At 47.6% G+C, this 22,828-nt stretch overlaps 1 protein-coding gene across 2 annotated transcripts in view; it reads right to left on the bottom strand.

Annotated features, from left to right (window-relative positions):
- Positions 1–18,365, bottom strand: part of CACNG2 (calcium voltage-gated channel auxiliary subunit gamma 2) — a 52,295-nt gene extending 33,930 nt beyond the window's left edge. The window contains exons 1-2 of one of the 2 annotated variants that reach the window (XM_056342098.1): positions 17,718–18,363; positions 17,029–17,174 (exon numbers count right to left, since the gene is read on the bottom strand). In XM_056342098.1, the coding sequence (XP_056198073.1) occupies positions 17,029–17,170 (142 nt within the window). In that variant the 5' untranslated portion in view covers positions 17,171–17,174; positions 17,718–18,363. Of the gene's footprint in view, positions 1–17,028 lie in introns of both variants that reach the window. The other variant, XM_056342097.1, reaches the window with a different exon arrangement.
- Between the last annotated feature and the right edge of the window lie 4,463 nt (positions 18,366–22,828).

Below are 22,828 nucleotides of genomic sequence, written 5' to 3'. Positions count from 1 at the left end.
AAAGTGAGTTCAGCTCTGCTGCAGTCCTTGTGTATATTTGACTAACCACTTAACCTTCCTGCGCCTGAAATTTTCCACACATGGAACGGGCATGGGAGCATTTTCTTATGCTCCAGGGACACTGGGTGATGAAATGCATCAAGGAGTGAAAAACCATGCACTAGCAGAATGACTTCTGTTGCTGTGAGCAGAGGACAGCAATAGCATGCATTGAAAGCACAAGTTGAAACCTCACCAGCAGCATTGTTTTTGCTGATGAAAAATGGGGCATTTCCTTCAGTAAATCATCTGATAGTCTTTGTTTACCTGACCAGCGATGGCACTAGTGGGTTGGGAATGTCATCCTGATTGGTACCAGTAAAACTTGCATACCACAATCTGCCACTGTCTATTCTGGAGGTGCCATGTATGTCATGGAAAATAAATCTATTTTGAGAGGTTTAAAAATATTATTGAGACTATTCTTATGCTCCTCTGTAAAAGCAAGCATCAGTTACTACTCAACTAACCAGACAGACCTCACAGGAGGCCATAATGATCTAAAAAAAAAATTCCTAGAACAGTCTTTCTATGCATAAAAATCAACAATTTAAACTCTTGCTGTGCAAAGTGACTTCCGTAGGGAAGTTGTGGATTTCCAGCTTTCTTAGTGGTATCTGAAACAGGATGGGTGGTGTGGGGGTTAAAGGTGGCTTTGTGCTGTGTCTGTAGTTTTCTGACCATCAGACCAGAAAAGATTGGCTTAGTTTCTGATGCAAGTCAAGAGTACATCAGGGCTGTTCTAACATATACCTGACCAAATCATAACTCAAAAGGTGGTACCAGTGAAGCAGGGGACTCCTGGAACATGATGACTTGTTACTTGCACTGTTCCTCCTTTAGCCACATCCCCTAACTGAGGGGAGGTTTATGCATTTCTTGTCCATGCGGGGGTTTCCTTATAACAGGGAACTTAAACCAGTGATGTGCAGCAATGTTAGCAGAGGACAGGATCTCCTTCTGACTCTATGGAGTCAGGCAGCAATATAATTAACTGATAATAACTGATAATAAAATGATGTCTTTTGTTCTGAAAAAAGAAGTCACTGGCTCAAGACTAGATCTCGCCTGTTTTGGGCCTTGGGCAGGTGTTGTTTTGGAGAGGATAAATCACAAAAGTCACAACATCTGTTTAAACTGATAAATGAGACAAATGCACATTTTCCAGGGAAGAGATACTTCAGTCATGAGAAGAGGCCTTAACCAGGTGCACTAGAAGGCCACGTGCAAACCCTTCTCATCATTTCCCTGATGTGCTCCAGCAGGGCTCCTGGTGAGTTTGAGATGGTATCCGAGGAACCCAGCATGACCCTGCAGAAACCTGTATGACACAGCAATACCTGATATAACCAGTGCAAAATCACCACAACCTAGCATGACCCACAAGATTGACCCTGTGACAACATTTGATTTATTACAAGTGACATGGATTTAATCACTCGCTGGAGAATGCCGAATGATGCAGCAGTGCTGCTCACTGTGGCTCTGCTGAACTGGCATGCTCGGATTGGCTTCAGGAAACCACCCATTGGGTGATTCATCCAATTAAAAAGCAGCCAATCCTCCTAACACTAATGAAATACATCTCTATTTTACTTGTAGCACTTTCTAGCAACCCATTTAGGCTTTTCTGCTGCTCTCATCACCCTAAGGTATGAGCACATCGGAACTGATGGACAGCTAGTTTGCAGCTGAGGTTAAAAGGAAAACCTGGTTTCTAATAGGATAGAATTGAATAATTTGTGTGTTTATAATAAGAATACAATTGTTCAGTCACCTAATGAACTACTATACTGGCTTAGCACACAAGTTGGATGATGTCCCCCACCCCAATAACATTAAGAGAGAACTCTTAAGGACTGTGTGTACTAAGCAAACCCGTGTTAAAACGTTGTTGCAAAATGTGTAAAATATATCTCAAATATCAGACCATGAGAAAGACACTGTGGTTCTTCTCCACTGGGAGGAAAAGTAAAGACAGCTTCAAGGTGCATAGCAAACTGCCCACTAAGATCGCTAATGTGTTGGCGTATGTCAGCAAGAGCATAGATATAGGGCTACCTTCAAATTCATTCCAGTTGTTTCACCCCAATTAGTAGAAAAAAACCAGCAAAGAATTTTGCTTAAATTCCATCTGAAGACATTCTGTATGTAGGGGAAATCCTGGATGACATAAGTTCAGGGACATGTGAATGTGACAGTAGTTTAAGACTCTTTTCTCCTCCTCTGTCATTGTGGACTGAGCATAATCCAGACATGCTGGAAGATCCAGTCCACATGTGAAGGACAGCCAACAGCATCTGTCATGAACTAGACTGGTTCAATAGTATTGTCTCAATCCTCATAATAGACTTAATTTTTCCTATTAGAGCCTCAGTTTCCCTTACACCTTTAGCATGTCCCTTGGTCTAACATCCATGAGGTCCCAGCTCACTTCCTTCCCTACATGAAAATGAAATCTTTCCTCAGCCGTAGGCTTTATCACAAGTCCCCACTCATTTTGCTGCTGTACAATTAAAACCCAGATTATCCCTCATTCCCTCTCACCATCTTCCTAAGCTAATACCCTGGTGTTATTCTCATAACAGCATGTAGAGATGTGAACTGATCTGCCTCCCTTCTTGTCATCTTCCCTCACATATCCAACTCAGTTCCCAGGGTCCGGTTTTGTACAACTATGAACGTTTATTCTTGAAAATTGATCACTGGCCCGGAGGCTAAATGTTTGTTATCCAGAAAAAAAAGGGATGACATTACAATTATTCTTATTTTAGGTCCTGAAAAGGGCAGGAAGTCCTACTACATTAGCAGTGAAAAGAACAAGGGTGGCTCAAGAGGGTCTTGGCAGGTTCATAAAGCCACACAATTTGAAAGCAAAGTCCACATGTGATCACCTATCAACAATTTATCAATAGCTCAGTGATTAAAAACAAAGCTCTTTCACTTCATTAAACACATTCAGTGCCGTTTGCTCTACATTCCAAATGGCTGAACTGATGTTCCAATGCAGCCTATTTTTAGTATTTCTGATTAGTTCATTATTTGGGAAAAGCTACTGACTGTGTATCTGTTGCAGAGATCTAATTCTTCATGTGGATCCCAAAGAAGAGCAGGGATTTATCTAGGTCTTAAGAATCTGTTTGGATGTGGGTTCAACCTCTGTCCCTGCTGTGGTGCAGCTCAGAGAAGTGATGGCCATGGAGCTTTCCTCTCCTTGAGTCCTTCCCTTTGTTTTTGTTACAGGGAGGAAGCCATGTAACATATTACACCTTTTTCCAAGAAAACTAAGATCAAGAATGACAGAAAACTAGCAGTCTCAGTGAGAATTGAACAAGATACTTAAAATAAGTGATCTCTTGGGTGTCTGAGTAAATTACCACCTCCAGATCAGATTTTATTTATTTTCAGAACAAACTATTTCTTTGCTGATAAATCCTGCAGTTTTGTCATGAATCCAATGAATTTTCACTGGTAAGTGACAACCCTAGAGACGGAAGTGGCCATGTATCCCCAGGGCAGATGCCACATGGACAAAACCATTACAGCATTGCCTCTTCAGCAAGCTTCAGCCCTCATGTGAAAGGACAGGATCCGCAGGTCACATGGAGATTAGTCTCTGTGTCCTTCAGCCCTGCCTGCTAAGACTGCAAAAGAGAAATCCAGCTGTGATGGCATCTTCTGGCTCCAGATTTCTCAAGCACTTGGAGACACATCTGGGACCAAGCTTCCTTCCAGAACCCCAGGTAATATGGTACCCCTCCTATTGGAATGGAATGAGATGTGATCGTTCATTCCTTTCAGACCACCTGTGGTTACCAGGTACGGGGAAGACCCCCTCCAATCACATAGGGATGTCCATATGGGGATACAGGAATTAGATTTGGACTGAGAGCTGAGAAGGGCTCTCACTATAAGTCTCCATGGCACAATGTGGTGTGACCTTGCACAGGGCTTGGAAGCAGCACACCTGAGTAAGCGCTGCATCCTGACAGCTCTCAGACACACTGCTAATTTGCCTGTGCAGAGCACCATGCTTGAGTAGCCATTAGGGCTTGAAATACTGAAGCTAGCTTGCTCAGAGTTACTTGGGTATCTCCTTCCAGCACTGCCTGGCACTGGGCAGACGTGCTCTGTTCTGCATTCTGCTCTGCCTGGAGAAGGAGATGAGGTCGGTTATAGGTGTAACTTACTGATGTCAAAAGCAACAATGCAGAAACCAGTTCTACATTTTTGCTGCCTTTCATATGTCATTTGTCATCTTAGATTGTCACTTCTTTGATGTAGGGACAACAACTTTTGTGTATGCGCAGCGTCTAGCATAAAGGTGTTTCCACCTTACATGAAACGTTTTGGTGCAGCCCCAATGGTACAACGGCAATAAAAGGTGAAATACTCAGAAACCCTCTGCCAAAGAGTAGCAGCCAGAGAGGAGCATTAAGTTTTGGTCCTCCTGCTTTACCGAAGATAGTCTGGCCAAACCATGGGTTCTCTGCCATGAAAACTGTACCCCAGGCCTCCGGAAGAAAGACTAACTCATGTTCTTACCAGCTGTGAGACCAGCAGAGAGCCTCAGTGTAGGAGGTGGCCATGTCTGCCTTGAGTTGCTTATATAGATAGATTTCTTGGCATCACCAAGTTGGGACAAAAATGTTATACTCAGCTCATTTGATGCTTCCTCTCCCCAGCTTTCCTTTATCACACTTCACTGCATGGAGCTGTGACCACCAGTCACATTTTCCAAGCTGCTGCAGGTCCATCATTTGTTGGTTGGTGTGATTGGTCCTGCCCTGTCTATGTGTGTCTAAACCCTAAACATGGGCTGCAGCAGGAGGGAGGGAGAAAAGGCCTTTAGGGGTGGCAGGTGCTGGCATCAGACAGGTGAAAATCTGTCCCATTCCACAAGGCAGAGAAGAAGGATGAGGAGGTCCGTCTCTCCATCCATCAGCTCCAGCGGATATTCCTTCTTCTCTCAGCAATCCAAGCCTCTTGAGCCTCCGAGTCCCAGGGTTTCTCCTGACTCATCCTTCTCTTTCAGACCTTATTTCTCCACTATCTCCTCCCAGTACTCACACTGCATTCCTATTACCCCTTCTCCATGCCATGCTGTGGCCAGGTTCTGGGTCCCCTTTGCCTAGTGTTTCCTTCTGGCCAGCTGTGCTTTCCTGCTGCCACAGACCCTTCCAGCCCCAGCCATTCCCCTGTTTCCAGCATGCAGAGGTGCTCTGCTCTACAGCTGAGTCAGTCTACTCCCAGAAACAACCTATCCCTTCAGTTTCTGCGGAAGAGCATAAATCCTCCCTGGCCCTAGTGCCTTTACATCCTCACAATGCTCTTTCTCACAGTCTTGCCTTGCTCTGAATGCTTTCCCCCTCGCTGTTCCTGTAAATGTGGGCCAAGCTGTAATGATGCAGCACACAGAAAAAACACCTTTCTCCTGTGATCTTAGACAGCCCTTGGAATTAATTCCTCGAAAGCCGTTCTTGGCCTTTCTGTGTTATGCTTTTCTGTGAACACATGGACAAAGCGATGATTGAGGAGGGGAAGAATGGAGTGATGATTGGGCAAGAGTGGTGCAATGATTAGGTGGTCACCTGAAATTTAGGAAAATTGTCAATCCCATGCTTTTCCTGTGTGCTGTGCTGCTGTTTGTGCTGCAGTTGACTCGGCAGGGTAGACATATTAGTTTCTCTGTTGCTCCCTTTCCCAACAGCAAAACAGCTGCACTGCTCTGCTCTGCTCTTGGCAGTAGTTTCCTTTGAGACTGTTGAGTACGGTTGCAATGGAGGTGTCTCAGCTAGAGCACACTGCAGCGTTCAGCTCCAATTAATCTCCAACACCAAGCCTGTTCACAGCCGCTCCGTTACGCCAAACCCCTGCACTTCATGATAGGTGACTTCTCTGTAATCCTCCTGATTTCTTCCCAAATTCCCCTCCTGTTGAAATTTTATGTGAATTTTCTCTTCCTTGGGAGGAATACATAGTTCCTACTTTTGAAGACACAAGGGGAGCAGGAGAGATTTAAACAGCTCCTCTCCATGACTGGAAGTTTTCGGGGTCTAGCCCACTGTACATTCCTTCCCAGCCTGGAAGAGATGAAGGAACCTAGCCCTGGTTATTTCTTGAGGGAGCAGCAAACATGTCTCCACTTCTGTTATTTTACAGGTCAACACACAATTTCTCTTTGTGCTGCATACACTGAGATGATAGGGCTCCAGGCAGGCAAATTATTTGAGGAATATCTGGGACAGAAGCTTCTACACCAAACTCTAGCACATACGCACACACCCCATGCCAAAAGCACACTGCAGAGGTGCCCTGAAGCAGGCTGGAGGGGATAGGAGCCTGGAGATAGCCATTCCTGGGCCTTTTCTCTCCCATCAGCTGCATTTCCATAGTGTGTTTGGGATCTCTGTCTCTCACTCAGTGGTTCCCTCTGGACACCAGCCCATCTTGCTCTCCCCCAAATACTCTAAACCAACTCTTTCACCCTGCCTACAATGTTCCCACTGTCTGTGGTCAAGTATGAACTCCCAAATGCAGAAAAGCCAACCATCCTGTGGTCATGTCATTCAGTAAAACTTCATAGTTGCTTCAACCTATTCACTGTACTTTATTTTACCTCTCAAGCACCATTCTTTAGTCTCTGAATATTTGATTTCTGTTTCCCTTCCCCCTGTCTTCATGCAGGTTGACATTCTTTTCTCCTCGAGTCCTTTCAGGCGCTGCTGATCTTGAAGTTCCCCAATTACAACCACTTTTCTTGTGATGGTGACACCTTAAGAGACAACAGCAGCTGCCTATAAAGGGCCTCTGCCATCTGTTTCCTCTGCCACTTCTTTGAGACAGTTCTAGCTATATACAGAAAAATATTTATCACAGTTCATTCACTCCCTCACTCAAAAATGAGCAAGAGAAAAATGTTCTTTCATGATTCTGCCACTGCCCTTCAAAAATCCATGACCCTCAGACTAAGGAAAAGGGCAATGCTTGAATCTAAAAGGAAGCAGCAGAAATTCTTGATGATTGATCCCTTGACACCCTGTACTCTGAAGGCAGTTCTGTGGGGCATCTGCCTTTGGAAATGACTCCTCATGGCTGCCTGAAAGGCAAAAGTCAGACCCAGGCCACTTCATCTCAACCACCAAGCTTTCATACCGACTCTATCTGAAGGGAGATGCACATGTGCACGTGTGCACAGACACACCCATGAAACACACTTAGTTGCCAGTTCTTTTCCGCCACCTCTCCAAAGAGGCTAAATGGGATGGGATCAAGGGGAGTAAGTAGCTCCTACCCAGTAAGACTATGGGCTAGAAATGTAAAGGGAAGAGAAGAAACATCATCAGGGGTGAGGGCTAGGGGAGAAAATGGCAGACATGAGAGATGATGTGCAGAAAAAGGTAAGAAAAGAAACAATGAATTCTGAAAGGGTATGATGGAGGAAATGGAGAAAAATTGAAATCAAGAATGAAAAGAAAAATTGAAATTAAGAAATAAAAGTATGAGGCAACCTCTTCAGGAGAAAATAAAGCTCCAGGAACAGGCTCTTAGAAATTTACTGGTTACAATGGACAGGTCACAGTAAGGTTGCAGGAGGCAGCAAATAGGTCTGGATCAAAAGTCATTTGATTGACAGTGCTTGGTTTATGATACTGAATGAGCATGACCATAAACCTGGAGAATATTCAGTGTTCAATTGTGATCCATTGCACTGCAGCCACACTGGTGGTATAAACAAGACCTGAAGAAAGGAGTTCTCTGAGCGATAGCAAATTTAAGAATGAAATGTAGTTATGAAGCAGTGGGAGGAGAAAAAGAAAACAGACACTAAAAAAAAAATCATGTTCAGGAGGAGAATGAAAACTGAGAAATAAGAAGAGAAAAATCAGAAAGGGATAGAAAATCCAGGGGACGGAGGTGGGTAGTGTTATTCTTTATTTGACAGAATGTATACTTTATACAACAAGCTAAATCGGAAATTTATAGTTGTTTGCTTCTAGCAAAAACACACATCAGAGAAATTCCTACCCATGGATAACATGGTTCTGCCTTCTCAAGTTTTTGTATACCATCCTCATTTTCTGTTTTTCACAGCTAGCAGGTAGGAGTATATGCTCTGGGGGAATAGGAGGTGTAGGATAAAGTCCATATGCTTCTCTGGGGAGTTATAGATTTGATAGGAAGCTAGTATAAAAACTTCAGCAGCCTGTGCCACAGAAACAGAACTGGATTTCACCTATCCTGCTGGGCTTGGTATGAAGACTCTGATGGTGTACTTTGGAATTTTATGGGAGAGCTTTTCTGTAAGACCAAGAGGATAAACGGAGCTGGGAGACAGAAAGCTGTCAGAAAATAAAAAATATTCAATGAAAGACAGAAATGCAGAAAGAAGAAAAAGAGAAAGATGAATACCGGGGGTTCATGATCACCTCTGCCATTTTACACGCTCACCGATCCAGGGTGAGGAGCCCGTAAGAGGATTTTTGCCCCACAGGGAGGGCAGCCAGGTTGAATTTTTCTAATGAGGGTGAAAGATGATGAAAATGGAAGTAGTTAAAGAAGGAACTGCTGGACTGGATGAACAGCTGGCAAAAATAAATGCAGAATCTCATTAACTTTGGGGCTGTTGCCCCACACTGGAAGTGAATTTAGCCCCTGGTTTGTTGGGTATGGCACTGGCAAAGTGGGGACACACGGTGGCTTTGGAGACATGGTTGTTTAAAGCATGCACAGCCCTTCCTCAGCCTCATTCTCCCCTTGTCTGCACCGACAGCGTAAGCAGCATGGCTCCATCCGAGTCAGTGAGGCTGCATTAGTGCAAACAAGGGGAGAATTGGGCCTTCATCTCTTGTGCATAGAAACACTACAGTATTGTACGTCATCAGATGCCAGTTCAGTAATCACTTCCACAGATACAAGAGGAAAGAGACAACCTTGTTTCTAATTTAGTCATGATAACATCAAAGAGACCCAAAGCCTATTGCTTTCTGGGAAGCAGGGACTTCAACAATAATAATTCTTTGCACATATATAGCCCCTTCATCGCTAAGTACTTACTTTACACCCTGGGATGTGAAGAAGAAGGACTCCACTTAATTCCATATGCTCTTAATTGCTCTCTGTCTCAGATCCTTCCTAGCAAAATATGATAGAAATACCTAAACTCACTGGTAATTTGTCAAATTAGAGCAGTCATTGACACCAGCAGAAACACAGGCCTAGTTTGCATCTTACATCGCATCTGCATAGCATAGCACCTAGAAACAAAAGAAATGCCAGACTAAGTAAATCTGAGCTCTGTTTAATCCCTGACAAATGTTTCAGGGAAGAGGCAACAACCACATGGCAGTCAGATAGGGGATAGACTGCCCTTGTGAAATGTTATCCTAGTTTTTTATGGCGACTGGCTTAATTGCTGAATTACAAAACACCCAAAATGCTGTTCACATCCATTAGGAGGACGCTTAATTTTCGTGAACTCTGTCGTAAATGCTCACTTACTTGCTAAATGTTGTTAAAATCTTGGCCATGGGAGCTCCAGTGGCAATGAGTTCCACAGCCCTGATACACATCTAATGAGAAAGCTTTAACTGGGTCTCCGGTGACTCACGTCAGGTCCTCTTGTCTGTGTGTTACAAAATGGGGAAATCAAGAGCTACTGATCCATCTTCTCTAGCCCATTCATTATTCAATACAATCCAATCATTTTCCTTTTCATTCACCTTCTTTTCCAGGCAAGCACATCTAATCTTGCAGGCTGCCTTCATACACACGGCCTTTCCTACTCCTCCTCATCCCTGTCCCCTTTTTATGAGCCCTCTTCTGACTTTGCAGCCCCACCACCTTGGATGGCCCTTGCTCCTCAACTCTCTGCTGTCCCCTCACTCTAATCCTTATGCCTGGGGACTTGCTGGTGGTGGGTTTTCTGTCTACAGCCATGTGCTGCACTGGGCCACTAGCAGCAATATCCCTGTTTCTGGCATTCAGTGAGCTGCCATGGTTCATGCAGAGCCCTGCACGGTACACAGTCCCCCTTTTCCCACCAGCCAGCAGTACCCTCTGAGCTGACTCACTGAGGTTCATTCTGCTGATCATCACGATCCACTGGGCCTGGAGACCCCAGCCCCATTCACCTCACCCCCTCAGGAGCTCCTGAGAATCTGAGAGAAAATCATCCCCCTGTAAACAGTTTGAAAAGGATGGCTGCTTGCTGAGACACTTCTTCCTGACAACCAGAGATCCTTCACTGTAGTGCACAACAACTGCCCTAGGGTTATGGCTACAGAGACCCTTATTTTCCATTTGGATCCTGGCCTGATCCATGTCTGAGGGTTGCCAGGGAGGGTATTTAGGGCTGCCACGAGCTCCTTCCAGCCCAGTTGCTGGCTGCATGCAGATGAGCCAGCTCATCAGCTGAGCTGCCAGTGAGCCCTCCGGCCATGGGAGGTTGGAGGCAGCAAAGTGGAGAGATGTTGGCTTGACCACGGGCAACAAGCAATGAGGGGAACGGAAGGAGGGGCTTGGGTCTCACCCCCCTCAGAAGCAGCCAGGCTGCCCTGGGGGCAAAAGAAGACAGTGACAGCAACTGGTGTCATACGTTGCTTCAAGGAAGGGGGACACTGGCCGGAGACAGGAGGAGAGGGAGAGCCACAGAGGGGTTGGAAAAGAGTTGCTTTAGAGCATAAAGGCAACACAGCTCCAAAGCAATAGGGTCCTTCAGCTGGCGGGAATGACTGTTCGTGAGATGGGGGAAAGCCAGGGGGAGTGACTGTGTGTGAGACAGGGGAAAGCCGGGGGAAATGATGGCAGAGAGGAGGGGAAAGAGGACAGAGAGATGAGACGGCGGGAGCAAAGGAGACAGAGAAGAGCAAGGACAAGATAATGTAACAGAAGAAAGAGCAAGGGGGGATGGGCTTCAGAGAACTTGGAGAGAAACAGGGAGAAATAATGAAGGAGAAGCTGCATTTGAGAGAAAGCAGGGAAGAGACATGAAGATGAAAGAGAAAAATAAAGAGGAAAAACAGTGGAGAGAAAAAAGAACATGCCCTGTTCTTTTGGATGGATAGAATGAGTCAAAGATGGAGGGCAAGAAAAAAGCTGGGGATACAGGCAAGGGGAAATTAACTTTTAGGTGTATTGTATTTACAACACGGTCTGGGTATGCCTGACCCGTTCTGCGCTCTGTTTCCCCTGTTGGGCAGCTGTCACCCTGTGATGGGGTCTGTGCGGGGAGGAGATGGGGTGAGAGCCCCGCTGCTAACCTATTCCCCAGGCAGCAGCCCCCTTCCCTCCCTGAGAGCCCCCTGCAAGGGGGAAGGTTTCGTGCCCGTGGAAGGCAGCAGCACATCCCCTGTCAGGGAGTGCAATATGGAAGGGAGAAGCAGCGCAGAATGGAGCATCGAGGGCTCCCCCTGGGATAAACCGGGTATGCTTGATTGGGAATCTGCTCTTAAAACAGGGGCAGGGGGCAGAGCCATCTGAGAGCCTGAAATGTTCCCTGCTCCCCCCGGCAACCTCCTCGACACTGCTTTGGAATTAAATAAATAAGGAGATTCTGCTGTCAAACCTCAGCGGTCCTCCTTCCCCAGAACTCTTGCTTAGATTGTACCAAACCACAGCGAAGTGAGACAGGGGCTCAGTGGGCTGCGTGGGGAAAGGGATGGGTTAAAGAGAAAACATTGGATAGGAATAGCTCCTGGTCTCCCTGGCAAAGAGACATTTGTTCTATCTCTGTGTAATTTCTTTATACATTACTGCTGCCACACTGCATCTCCATGTCCCTCCCACTGCATTTCGCTCTCACTCTCTTCAGCAAGGCAATTTCTGGTGCATTTCAGGACAATATTAACCCATTCCTATTTCACTATCAGTAGGAAGATTTATAATTTAAAAGCAATTTGAAAATTGGTGCTAGCAACTCAGTGAGGAGGAACGGCATTTCCCTGTGAAATCTTACAACGGAACTGAGCTTGCTGGTCTCAGCCTCTCAGATCGATCCCTGCCTCAGATCTCGATACCGAGAACGGTATCTTACAGTCCAGGTGTGAATTTGAGCTGAGAGGAGAACCAAACCCACCCAGGTCTGTGACCCTGAGTTATTCTCCCTCACCATCCACCACCCCACTTTTAAAGATCCTTTGTCTTCCTCTTCATCCAAGGCCTGTCCAGCTCTGCAGCGTCCTTCTTCCCGGCAGATGCAACACCAGCAGCAATCAGCTATGTGCCGGGACATTGCCTCCTGCTGCATCTCAGGGCTGTGCTAGGCTGCTCCTGGTCCTGAACCGCGAAGACATGCAGACCCTGACATAACCTACTGCTACTTTAATTCTGTGTTCAGAAAAGCCCCTGGATTAGGACAGCAAGAGTCAGGGGAATGGACCCCAGTAGATTTGTGGATCCTCGGAAACGACAGCAGGCAATTTTGCAGCACAAAACTAGGGACACTGACAGGAATGAAGGGTAAAAGAAAAGAAACTGGGAAAGGTAAGAGGGAAGTTAAGGAAAAAAACACTCATAAGATGAGTGTGAAAGGAAAGGTGGCCCAGGAGCAAACAGCAGTGGGATAAGGCAGGGCAAGGAAGCAACGCAGCGCCAGAATTGTCTGGCAGAAGCATGTCCACTGCCTGTGCCCTGCCTCACTTTGCTGTCAGCTTTTCATTTTTGCAAACACTGGAACTGCACTTAACTCTCATGCACTGTTCAGATATAACAAGCTGGAAAGGGAACAGATCAGCTCATTAATTTTCCTTGGGAAGGGTCTCTAGGCAGGAATTATTTTCTGCACCAACATCCGTTCAATTACTTGCCTTCACACCCGTCAGATCTACAGGGATGTCTAACCCCATGTGCATCACTCATGCCTGCCTGCCCTGGACTCTTCTCTCCCTCCTTCTCAGCATAAAAGCCTCCCAGACCTATCCCTTTCCTAATAATAATGACAACATGACAAAACCAATAACCTACAGATATAAAATACATTTCATTTGCTTGCTTCATAAGACCTTGATAAGACATCGTTGCTCACTTTTTGAGATTCTGTAGGAGATCTGCAGGAGCTAATGAAAGAATTAGACAAGGCGTCACTCATAATAAAAAGTGGTTTTAAAGCATTTGGTGCCAAGAAGGAATTAGGCTGGAAGATCTGCAGCCATTTCGAAGTTGTAAGAGGTGTAGTATCCATGTGTGGCATGAGCTTGCAGATCTCAGTTGCTTGGTGCACATGTGTGTTTTCTGCCTACACAGTTAAAGAGCTGAGAAAGGCCATTTTTCTTCAAGGGCAAAGATTTTTGAATGGACTGGGGACATGTTTGGGCAACCCCAAAGTCTGAAAAAGAATTATCTCAAGGAAAATTAGGAAAAAAATCAGACGTGTGATCTGCAGTAATGTGAACTGACATCACCTTTCTGCTTTAGCCTTACCATGGAGCAGGGGCTCATTGTAGGACACAAGAACAGGGGGAAAGAAATCCTGATAGAAGAGGAATACCCCACTTCTCTTTGGAGCAGTACAAAGATCTGAAAATGCTGACTGAAAGTCTGCAGTGGGGAACAGAATGACTGAAAATAAGGGAACCTGAAAATTGGAAGCCTGGGGACCAAATTCTCCAAGAAGAACAACTTGCAATTCTGACCACAGTGTATCTGTGTGTACAGCCTGAGACCAAGTCCCCACATCCATTTTTGCTACTGGATATCTTGGCCAAGAAGCAAAAAGACAGTTTAGCACAAAACAAGAACACGAGAAGTCCACCATCTCTGACAGTCTACAGCATTGACTAATGCCAGCATTCCTCCACATCCCCAGAAATGAAGGCAACCTCATCAGAGGCTTTGTACCAGTAGCAGGAGGCAGTTTGGGCTCCTTCTTTGATTATTTCTTGTTACAAAGCCTCCTGCCCTCCACTACCTCCCCCCACCCTATAGACTGCCCTGACACGCACCTCAGGCAGTAGAAACAAGTCTGTCCCACACCCTGTCAGGTGCCTTTGCCACACCTTGGGCAGGGTGTGAGCACAGTCCAAGGATTTTGCCCTTTTTACAGCCTCCTAGGACCAAGCCCTTTCCTCCACAAATCTCCCACTCTCCATATCATGGGGCAAAGGAGCCTTTGCTGCACGTTTCTCCCTCCTGCTCACCAGCAGGAAGCTTTCAGCACAGAGACTGAGTCAACCAGGGACACCTTTCTGATTCCTTCTACCGAGAAAGAAAATAACCCCCGCTAGGTTATCAGACATCACAGTAAGAGGCCTGCTGTTCAGGGGCTGTTGGGGATATTTGGCTGTGCTGCCCTGGGAGCAAGAGAGAGCCAGTCACCAGCCCATGCAGGTCGTGGGGCTGAGCGAAGCCAAGCAGAGGCATCCCGGCAGTGGCGGTGCCAGACCTGTGCCGTGCCACCCCACGAGGCAAACCCATGCCTGGGTCCTGCTCGGCATGTGGCCATAGGGCTGGTTTTGCCTGCTGCTGAGATGCTCTTGCTACTGAGCCTTTATCCAAGTTGTGGTGCAACCTGTGTCCTCAGGCTAGAGACTCGGCACTGGGCTCCACTCCTGTGTGGTGCATTGCACCCTCCTGCCCTGCTCACCAGTTCTGCCCGGTGTCCAGGGCATGGCGGAATTGGCCAGCCCAACTCTCACATGGCTGGGGCAAGTGGGAGCACCCTGCCAGGGCCATGCAGCTTGCGCTCAGGCTGCATTTCACACCCCTTGTGCAGGGCCGTGTTTTGAGCACACTGGAGAGCATCAGCGGGGAGGGCAGGGGGCTGGGCTGGCAGCACAGCACTGGGGGGGCTGGGGGCACCTCAGAGCTTTTAATTGGAAGCATCCTGGCACATTCCTTGGCCGTGCAAGCCACTTCTCCACAGTGCCTGTGGGGTCCTGTCAGATGTAAAGGAGAAGGAGCCCCAAGCTCCTCCGATCTGACAAACCTCACCCGCCTCTTCCTCCTCCCCCTCAGACCGAGTCCCTCTGGGTACGGCTCTGTGGGCAGATAGACATGATCTGAATTCACTGCCTCTCCTGGCTGGGGTCCTCACACCTCCTGTCTCCACCCCAGCCTCCCTCCGCCCTCCAGCTTGGGGACACGGCTCAGGAAGGGAGTTCTTCCCTGCAGCCTCCCTTCCCCGCATGGCTTTGCATTTGGGCTTTTTTTTTTTTTTCCTCCCCTTCCCTCTCTCATTAATTTTTAATTAAGGAGATGTCTCCTTCCCTGGTTGTAATGAATAGCTGTGTGAAAGGCTTTTCATTTTTTATTAATATATACCTCTATATATTTATCTATTCAGAGGAAATGTGTGCGTGTGTGTGAGCGAGTGTGTTTAAAACATCCCCCATTAATTTACCGCTATTGATTTTCTGGCGTGGAGACAGCATATAGTATTCAGCATAGAGCTCCTCTGCAGGATATGTTAAAAGGCAGCAGTTTGGGTTGACAAAGGGCACTAAATGCAGTATGCGTCAAATAGACCATCGCTCAATGAAGTCACTTAGCTATTCAAAACATGTCCAGCCATCACTCAACCGTTTGCACCAAGAATGGGGGGGAAATTCGCGCTTCTTCCCGGACACAACCATTTCCAAACAGCAGCTTTAGCTTGCTTTGGTGAGAGACATCAGTACATACATAGTTTATTCCCCCCTCCCCCCTGTCTTCTATCTCCCAGTGCCGGTCTTAGAAAATCAGTTCTGCGGTACCCACTCCCCGTTCTCTCCCATCTGGGAGCTCCAGGCACACCCAGCTCTGGTGGACACTGACAGATACAGACATTATCCCTGGATGTCCATAAACCCCCGGCAGCCCACCCTCCAGCTGGGAGCTGATTCATAAACAGGGCTTTTACAATGGGCTGTAATGTGCGCTCCTGTGCTCTCACTCTCCTCGCTACGTGTGTAACATAAACCACGCATTTACATCGGTTGCCCCTGTCCCTCCAGCACAGGCTGAAGACCACCTCCCCAGCCCACATGCACGCCAATCGCAGTACTGAGCAACACATATTTAAAAGCGAATCACTGGCCCCTCTTTTCTTTCCCCCTCCCTTAGGAACGTCTGATTCCAGAAGTTGGCTGCAGCGGTGTCTCTTCTGCCATCAGACATGTCACTGAGTTGCTGTTCAGTTTCACCACATCAGACTTAGGCTGATTTTTCCATTCAGAGACTTGTTTATTTTTAGCCTCTACCATAAACCTTAAAAAAAAAAAAAAAAAGCAAAAAAAAAAAAAGCGCCCCAAACAAAAACCCACCCCCCCAACAACAAACAGACAGGGGAAAAATCCCAGCCCCAAACCAAAACAATCAGCCACCGACTAGACCCCCCTGCACCCAGCCCAGAGAGATGTGGTTGCTTATAGACATTACGAAATGCTCTGAACTCTGCTCGAGATGACTGGAATTGTTAGATTTAGTGTATGAGGCATTTTGGACATAACAGGGTTGCTTCCCTTTCTTTTTCCCTCCTAAAGCGAAGTAATAATTGCATCCAAAACGCTTTGCAGTCACCCCCTCCCCACCTCACTCCTCACTCCCAGTCTTGTCTTTGCAAATAAGCCGTTTGCAAAGAGAGCAATTATTTCGCTCTCTGGTTGCAGCCAGAGCACAGCAATAATACAGCATTTTGGCATTGCTTTCCCAGGCAATACAAACAAGCTGAAGACAGGCAGACCTCACGGCTGCTTTTTGAAAGGGTCTCTCAGTGTTTTTGTCACACACACATCATTCCAGTTAGAGGGGGGAAGTGAATTTTTGGGAAGGAGTGTAGGGGGGAGGGTGGGGAAGAGGAAGGGAGAAGGGAACAGAGAAGAGAATGTTTTGCCTGCCTTCTTGCCTCTGTGCCCTAAGTAACTGAGCCCACCACTCTCGATCCACGGTGAAGGGAATGAAGTGAGAAAATGGTGGAATGTGGAGGGATTTATTTGGGGGGGTGGGGAGGTGGGGTAGAGACGTGGGGTGGTGGGAGAGGAAAGGGGGTGTGTGTGGAGATCCAGAATCAAATACCTTCCAGGCAGCAGGTTCTCCATAATCCAGAATGGGTCATGACTTCCTCGTTCTTTTTGCTGGTTTCGTTCTCACTGACAGTTTTAGTCTTGCAAACCCCTCTGGAGTAAAGCCAGTAGTCGGTCCCCACAGCTATGGTCATCAGGCTGAAGGCAGCGAAAGCACCAACGGTGGTTAAAAGCATCTGAACACCTCTGTCAAAGAGCCCCATAATTCTTCATTATACAAATACCCAACCGCCTTCTGATTCTTGGGGTGTGTGTGTTTAATAAAATAAAAGAATAATAATTCCGACTAATAATATAATGGGTATATATAGAGAGATAGATATCAAAAAAGGGAGGTAAGAAAGCCCACGGAAAAGAGTGTAAATTAGAAAGACCACACGGGAAGAGGCTTGCCTTTTAAATCGGAAACGTTCTGGTTGAAATATAAAAAAAGGAAAAAGGAAAAAGAAAAAAAAAGAGAGAGAAAAGAACCAAGAAAAACCAAACAAATAAAGAGAGAACCCCCCCCAAAATGAGACGCCTTAATCCCTTTTTCTAAAATTCTGGTCTCCAGTTTCCATATGTAATGGCTAATTTGGAGATGGCTTCCACAGTGAACAGGGGAGCAGCAGCAGCATCCTCAACACAATCTCTCATTATCTGGACCTAGACAGTTAGAGACTGTAAGAGCAGAGATGCAACCTTCAGTCTTCTTGCTTAGCTCTGCAGCCTGCGCCATGAAAATCCTTTTCCTTCCCAGTTATCTTCCTTGGGTTTTTATTTTTTTTTTCCCGGCAGCGGCAGTTGCTCCAATCCTCTCTCACTTTTTCTCGCTCGCTTCTCCTTCCTTTCGCTCGCTCCTACCACCAAGCCAGACTGCCCAGTATACTGTAAGCCCTTGATTTCAGCTGAACAGGTGCCGAGGTCTTGCCTCCCATGGCTTTTCCACACAGCCGCGGCGCTCGCTCCCGGCGGAGGTGGGCGAAGAGAGAGGGGGGCTTCTGGGGGTGGGGGGAGGAGGGGGACGGGCGCGGCGCCCCTCCCGGGCGGGGGGCGCGGAGCGGAGCCCGGCTGCGGCACCCCCTGCCCCGCGGCGGCCCCCGGCGGCTCCCGGGCCCCGCTACTGCATCAAGGCGGCGGCGGCGGCGGCGCGGCGCTGGACGGCTCCCCGGCGGCGGCGGGCGGCGGTGCTGAAGGACAGCTCCCGGGCGGCGGCGCGGGAGGCGCGCTGCCGGGCCCCCGGCGCTGCAGGACCGCTGCCGGGCGGCGGTGCGGGAGGCGCCCGGCGGCCCGCCGCGCTGAAGGACAGCTCCCCTGCCCGCGCCGCCCGCCCTGCCCGCGCCGCCCGCGCCCCAGCATCCGCGGGCGGCGGCCGCCCTCCTCCGCGCTGCGCGGGCAGGCGGGCAGGGAGGGGCGGGGGCGGCCTCCCCCTCCCTGCGCCTCGCCCGCCCTGCCGGCCCCGGGCAGGCTCGCTCCCCGCCGGCGGCCGCGGAGCCGGGGGAAGGCGCAGCTGGGGCTCGGGCTCGCCTTCCCTCTCGCTTGCTGCCTTTCCCCCCTCCTCCGCCCCCCAGCTCAGCCTCCCTCGCGTCCCCGCCGTACGTGCCGGAGCTGCGAGCGCGACCCGCACACCGCAGTGAGACCCGCACGAAACTTCGGTCAGCCGTTTCTCTCCCCGGGAGATGAGTGAAATGTAACGTGGAAGGGCAATTTAAAAATCAGCGTTTATCGCTGTTACTGCTGCCGTTGTTACGATTTCCGAGTGCTTGCTCTTCACTCTTCCCGGGTGTGCTGCAAGTTGCCTGTGTTTTGGTGTTGCTCATTTTCCGTCCCTCTGTCTCCCCCTGACCAGTGTTGTGTGAATCCCTGCGCTCTGACTTTGTCTTTGTAGCTTTCTGTGAAATCCCGATGCCTGCTCCAAAAAGCAGACATTTTGGGAAGATCCTTCACGAGAAAGGACGATTTATTATTACTATTATTTTGTTGAGGAAAGGAACCACCAAAACCGGATACCTCCCCCCACCCTCACCCCCAAACCCCAGAAAGCAATCTACCCATCACATCTTCGTTTTACACAGAAAGATGCAGGAGCTGAATGGATGCAGACTGAAATCTATCGCTGCTTAAGTTCCCTGTGTCAGACACAACCTGATAGTACCGGGAACATATACAAAATTGTGCAATACTGACATCTAAGTATGTCATAATACTCTCTCTCTTCCTCAGCAGTATCATTACACCAGGTTAATTACATTAGTCACCTCCCGGTTCTATACATGTAGCTGCTCATTAATGCAACAACCATAAAGAAAAGAAATAATCTAATTCTTGATGCTAGTGATTTTGTTTCTCTCTGATCACATTCATTGTTTGGTGAAAAAGAGACCAGAAGAGCTGCTTGAGGTTCACTGCTGCTCTGTGCGGGGGAGCAGGGAGCAGGGTGGAGGGAAGGGGGTGCTGGCAAGTTGAACCACTTGGAAGGCTTCAGCCACGTTGCAATTTTGTAACTATTTCTCTCTCCTCCCTCTCAGGGAGCACACCGGGACTGCCCTTTCAGGACAAGCTGCCCCAGGACTGTTGAACATGAAGGGCTCTATAGTAAGCGGCAGGGGGGCCACTGGCTGCCCTACAGACCACCAATCATTTCCCCCATTTGTAGGGCACAGACCAGGCTTCCCTCACAGCTGAGACCAAGGCAGAGGTGTTTACCAGCAAGCGCTCATGGTGCCTGGCAAAAACCATATGCATGCAGATCACCACTAGCAGACGGAAAAGGCCCTAGGGGAGGCAGGAGAAGGGATGAAGGGAGGGGTGGTAGGAGACAGTGCAGGCTGGGACAACTGACACATTTCTGGGGGACAAACACAGTCCCTAGCCTCCCCTGGGGGAATCCTGGCCCTGCCCTCTGCCACAGGATCTGGCGGTCTCTTTCTGCACTTGTGGAGCTGCCAAACGGCTGAGGATGGGCAAGGGGGGAGGTGGCCCCAATACACCTTTAGCGCTCTGAGTACAGCCTGATGCAAGAGTGTGGAGGATGGTAGCTCTGGACAGGCTCTCTGAACTGTTGTACTGAATTCAAAGGAATCTGAGAGACAGAGATTTAGAGAAGACCCCTAAACTGGCAGGAGATTATGGCTCTATAGGGATGGCCTGTGTTGAGAAGGAGGCTCTGTGAGGCTTTTAGTTGGGGAAGCTAAAGAAGATCACCTGAGGACCTCTCCTCTCCTTCTGAGATGTTTCCACCGAAGGAAGGAAGGAGCATTGATGAGGGAAGGCGTAAGGGAGTAGTAATTGTTGGGACTCCAAGCCATTTTCTTTTTGTGTTGGTGGCCGTTCCTCCTCAACCCCAAACCTGTGTTCATGTCTTCTCATTCTTCAAAGGAGGGTAGAAAAGCTGGGTCAGGAGTCTGAAAGACTCTGAAGAGGAAAAAACTTCAGCTGGTTACTCTGACACTCAGATCCATCAGGCACCATCACATGTGTGGATGGGAAAGGCACTCTGGAAATTCATGGAGCTCATAGCTCCAAGGAAGGTGGGATCCTCAGTTACTCTGTACTCCCAAAAGAGTGTAGCACAGCTCTTGTAGCAATGCCACACAAGCAACCTGGCTGGAGTGAGTGGAAGCAAAAAGGGCTTAGACCCTCTGAAAGCTCACCCGTCCTTACATGCCAGGGTAATTCAAAGAGCAGAGGGAGAGAAGGGCTGATACTGTGTGTTTTCTCTTAGGGCTCACCTGTATCACCCATGTGATTGTGTGTTTATTTTACTGTTACAAATGGTAGTGCTGCTTTGGGTTCAGCATAAGCTGGGCTGCACAGACAGGGGGTTGGCTCTGGGCTGAGGAGCTTGCTTCTGTTTGTATCTGTGCCTAGTGAGACTAGGAGTGTGAGCAAGCAGTCACTGCGGTGGTTGTGGATTTGGGCTTGCAGAGGACCCCAACACTGTGAGGAATCACAGCTTTCATCTATAACAAGAAACACAGGATTACATATCTTTATATTTAACGAATCCGGTGAGATCCAGAGGATGATGCAGCAGCTGGGCCAAAACAGAGACCCACAAACCGATCCAGAACTGTTGACTTTATCATGTATTTCTACAGCTTTGACAAGTTTGGTTTCAAGTGCCATGGCAACAGGAGAGGGGCACATTCTCCCCAAAGAAACTGCTAGTGTAAGAAGGGCAGTTTTTCAGGGTGGTGAGCTTTTTCATCTCTGGCTAAGAGTGCAGCCTGTGAGGGCTCATGTCATCTCAGGATCAGGACTAAACACGGCTTCCTGCCTCACACTTCCCAATTTCCAGAAATAATTCTCTTCCTGCTACCCTACTTATATACTCTTAGACTATTCACAATAATCCCTCTACAGTTCTAAATGCCACAGAGGAAGAATGGAACAAAGGCAATGCAAATGCCAGAATGTCCTGTGTGACTGCTTGTGCTGTGCCTAGATGCTGTGCTGAGATTTCATCTTTCCTACAAAGAATCATTAAAAATGGTAATACAAAACAAGCGTACAGAATAAAACCACTGTGGCAGGTTTTTACAACAGGCGCATCTTACTGAACAGCGCAACACAGAATGACATCTATAGAAGAGTAAGGAGAGAGAAATTAATAGTCTGGAGGAAATAGAGAGATTTTAAATTACATTTTAAATTACTTGAAATGAGAAGCTGATGAGACAGGGAGCTGCAGGAAGTCTGCTTCCAATGGCAAACCAAGAGTGCTGCTATTTGTGGAGAGAAGGGGCAGTGCTGTAGGAAAAGAAGGGGTACAAGAAAGATGCAGGAAGGGAGATGAAGGGCACAAAGTCGGAAGCAACTCCATGGGATGGTAATGGAACTGAATAGAGTGTTTGTGGTTTGAGTGCTGCAGTGGAGCTTTTCGGTCCATAGGGGAAAATCAGACCACGATAGTGTACGAAAACTGGTATCTGGGAATCTTCATCCAGGGGAGACCACCTCAGAAGGAGCTGCTGTAATGAGATGTAAAAGAGATGGAGTTCGTGCAGCTGTATTCACAGGCAGAGCAGAGGTGTTAATAGGCAGATGCACCAGCAGAGGAGATGTTAGGAAAAATAAATTGAGGTTAGGGTGATGATTATAGAACTGGAAGACAATGGGGCAGAGAAGATAGAAGTGAGATATGATGCAGAAAGAGAAATCAAAGTTAAGAGATTTCACTGGAGAAAGTTGGAAAAGTCGCATAACTATGGTTAGACAATGAGAGGGTGTGATCAGAGCAGTAATCACTGGCATCCAAAGCTGAGGGTCCCAAAGCACTTTAGAAACATTATTCACATAATATCTGCATGCTGCTGGTTTTCTAAGATCAACTTACAAACTAAACTAGAAAATTAAGGAAAGAAGATTTCTGGTTTTGCCAGAGAACTTCAGGTGGAGATGATAGAGATGGAGATGAGATAGAGATAGGGAGATAAATACAGATGGAAAAAGCCTCAATGGTCCTCTCTTCTTATCTTCAGGTTCATATAACTTAAAGATCAACATAAAAGACAGTTTAAGCATTGAATATTCAAATATTACAGAAGAGTCATCTCTAATATAACACTGTGACCAAAAATGAAGAAAGAAGAAGGGAGATACAGGTAACAGAGGTCTAACAATTAAAATTAGTAGGTTTCCATGCAAAAGTGGTGCTGGTGCTGCCCTGAATGCATAAAAAAATCCTGTGTCAGGCAGGAGTGGAACTCTGGCAGGGACCAAATATGAGGTTATAAGGCTCCAACAGTTAACTCCCTCAGTTTCTGACCTATATCCTCTTCCAAGCTAAATGTTGTGCAAACAATTCGTTT

Source organism: Falco biarmicus, chromosome 5 (genome assembly GCF_023638135.1).
Source record: "Falco biarmicus isolate bFalBia1 chromosome 5, bFalBia1.pri, whole genome shotgun sequence".
NCBI lineage: Eukaryota > Metazoa > Chordata > Aves > Falconiformes > Falconidae > Falco > Falco biarmicus.
Note: the sequence above shows the minus strand (reverse complement) of the source record. Positions and strands in the feature narration are given on the sequence as shown.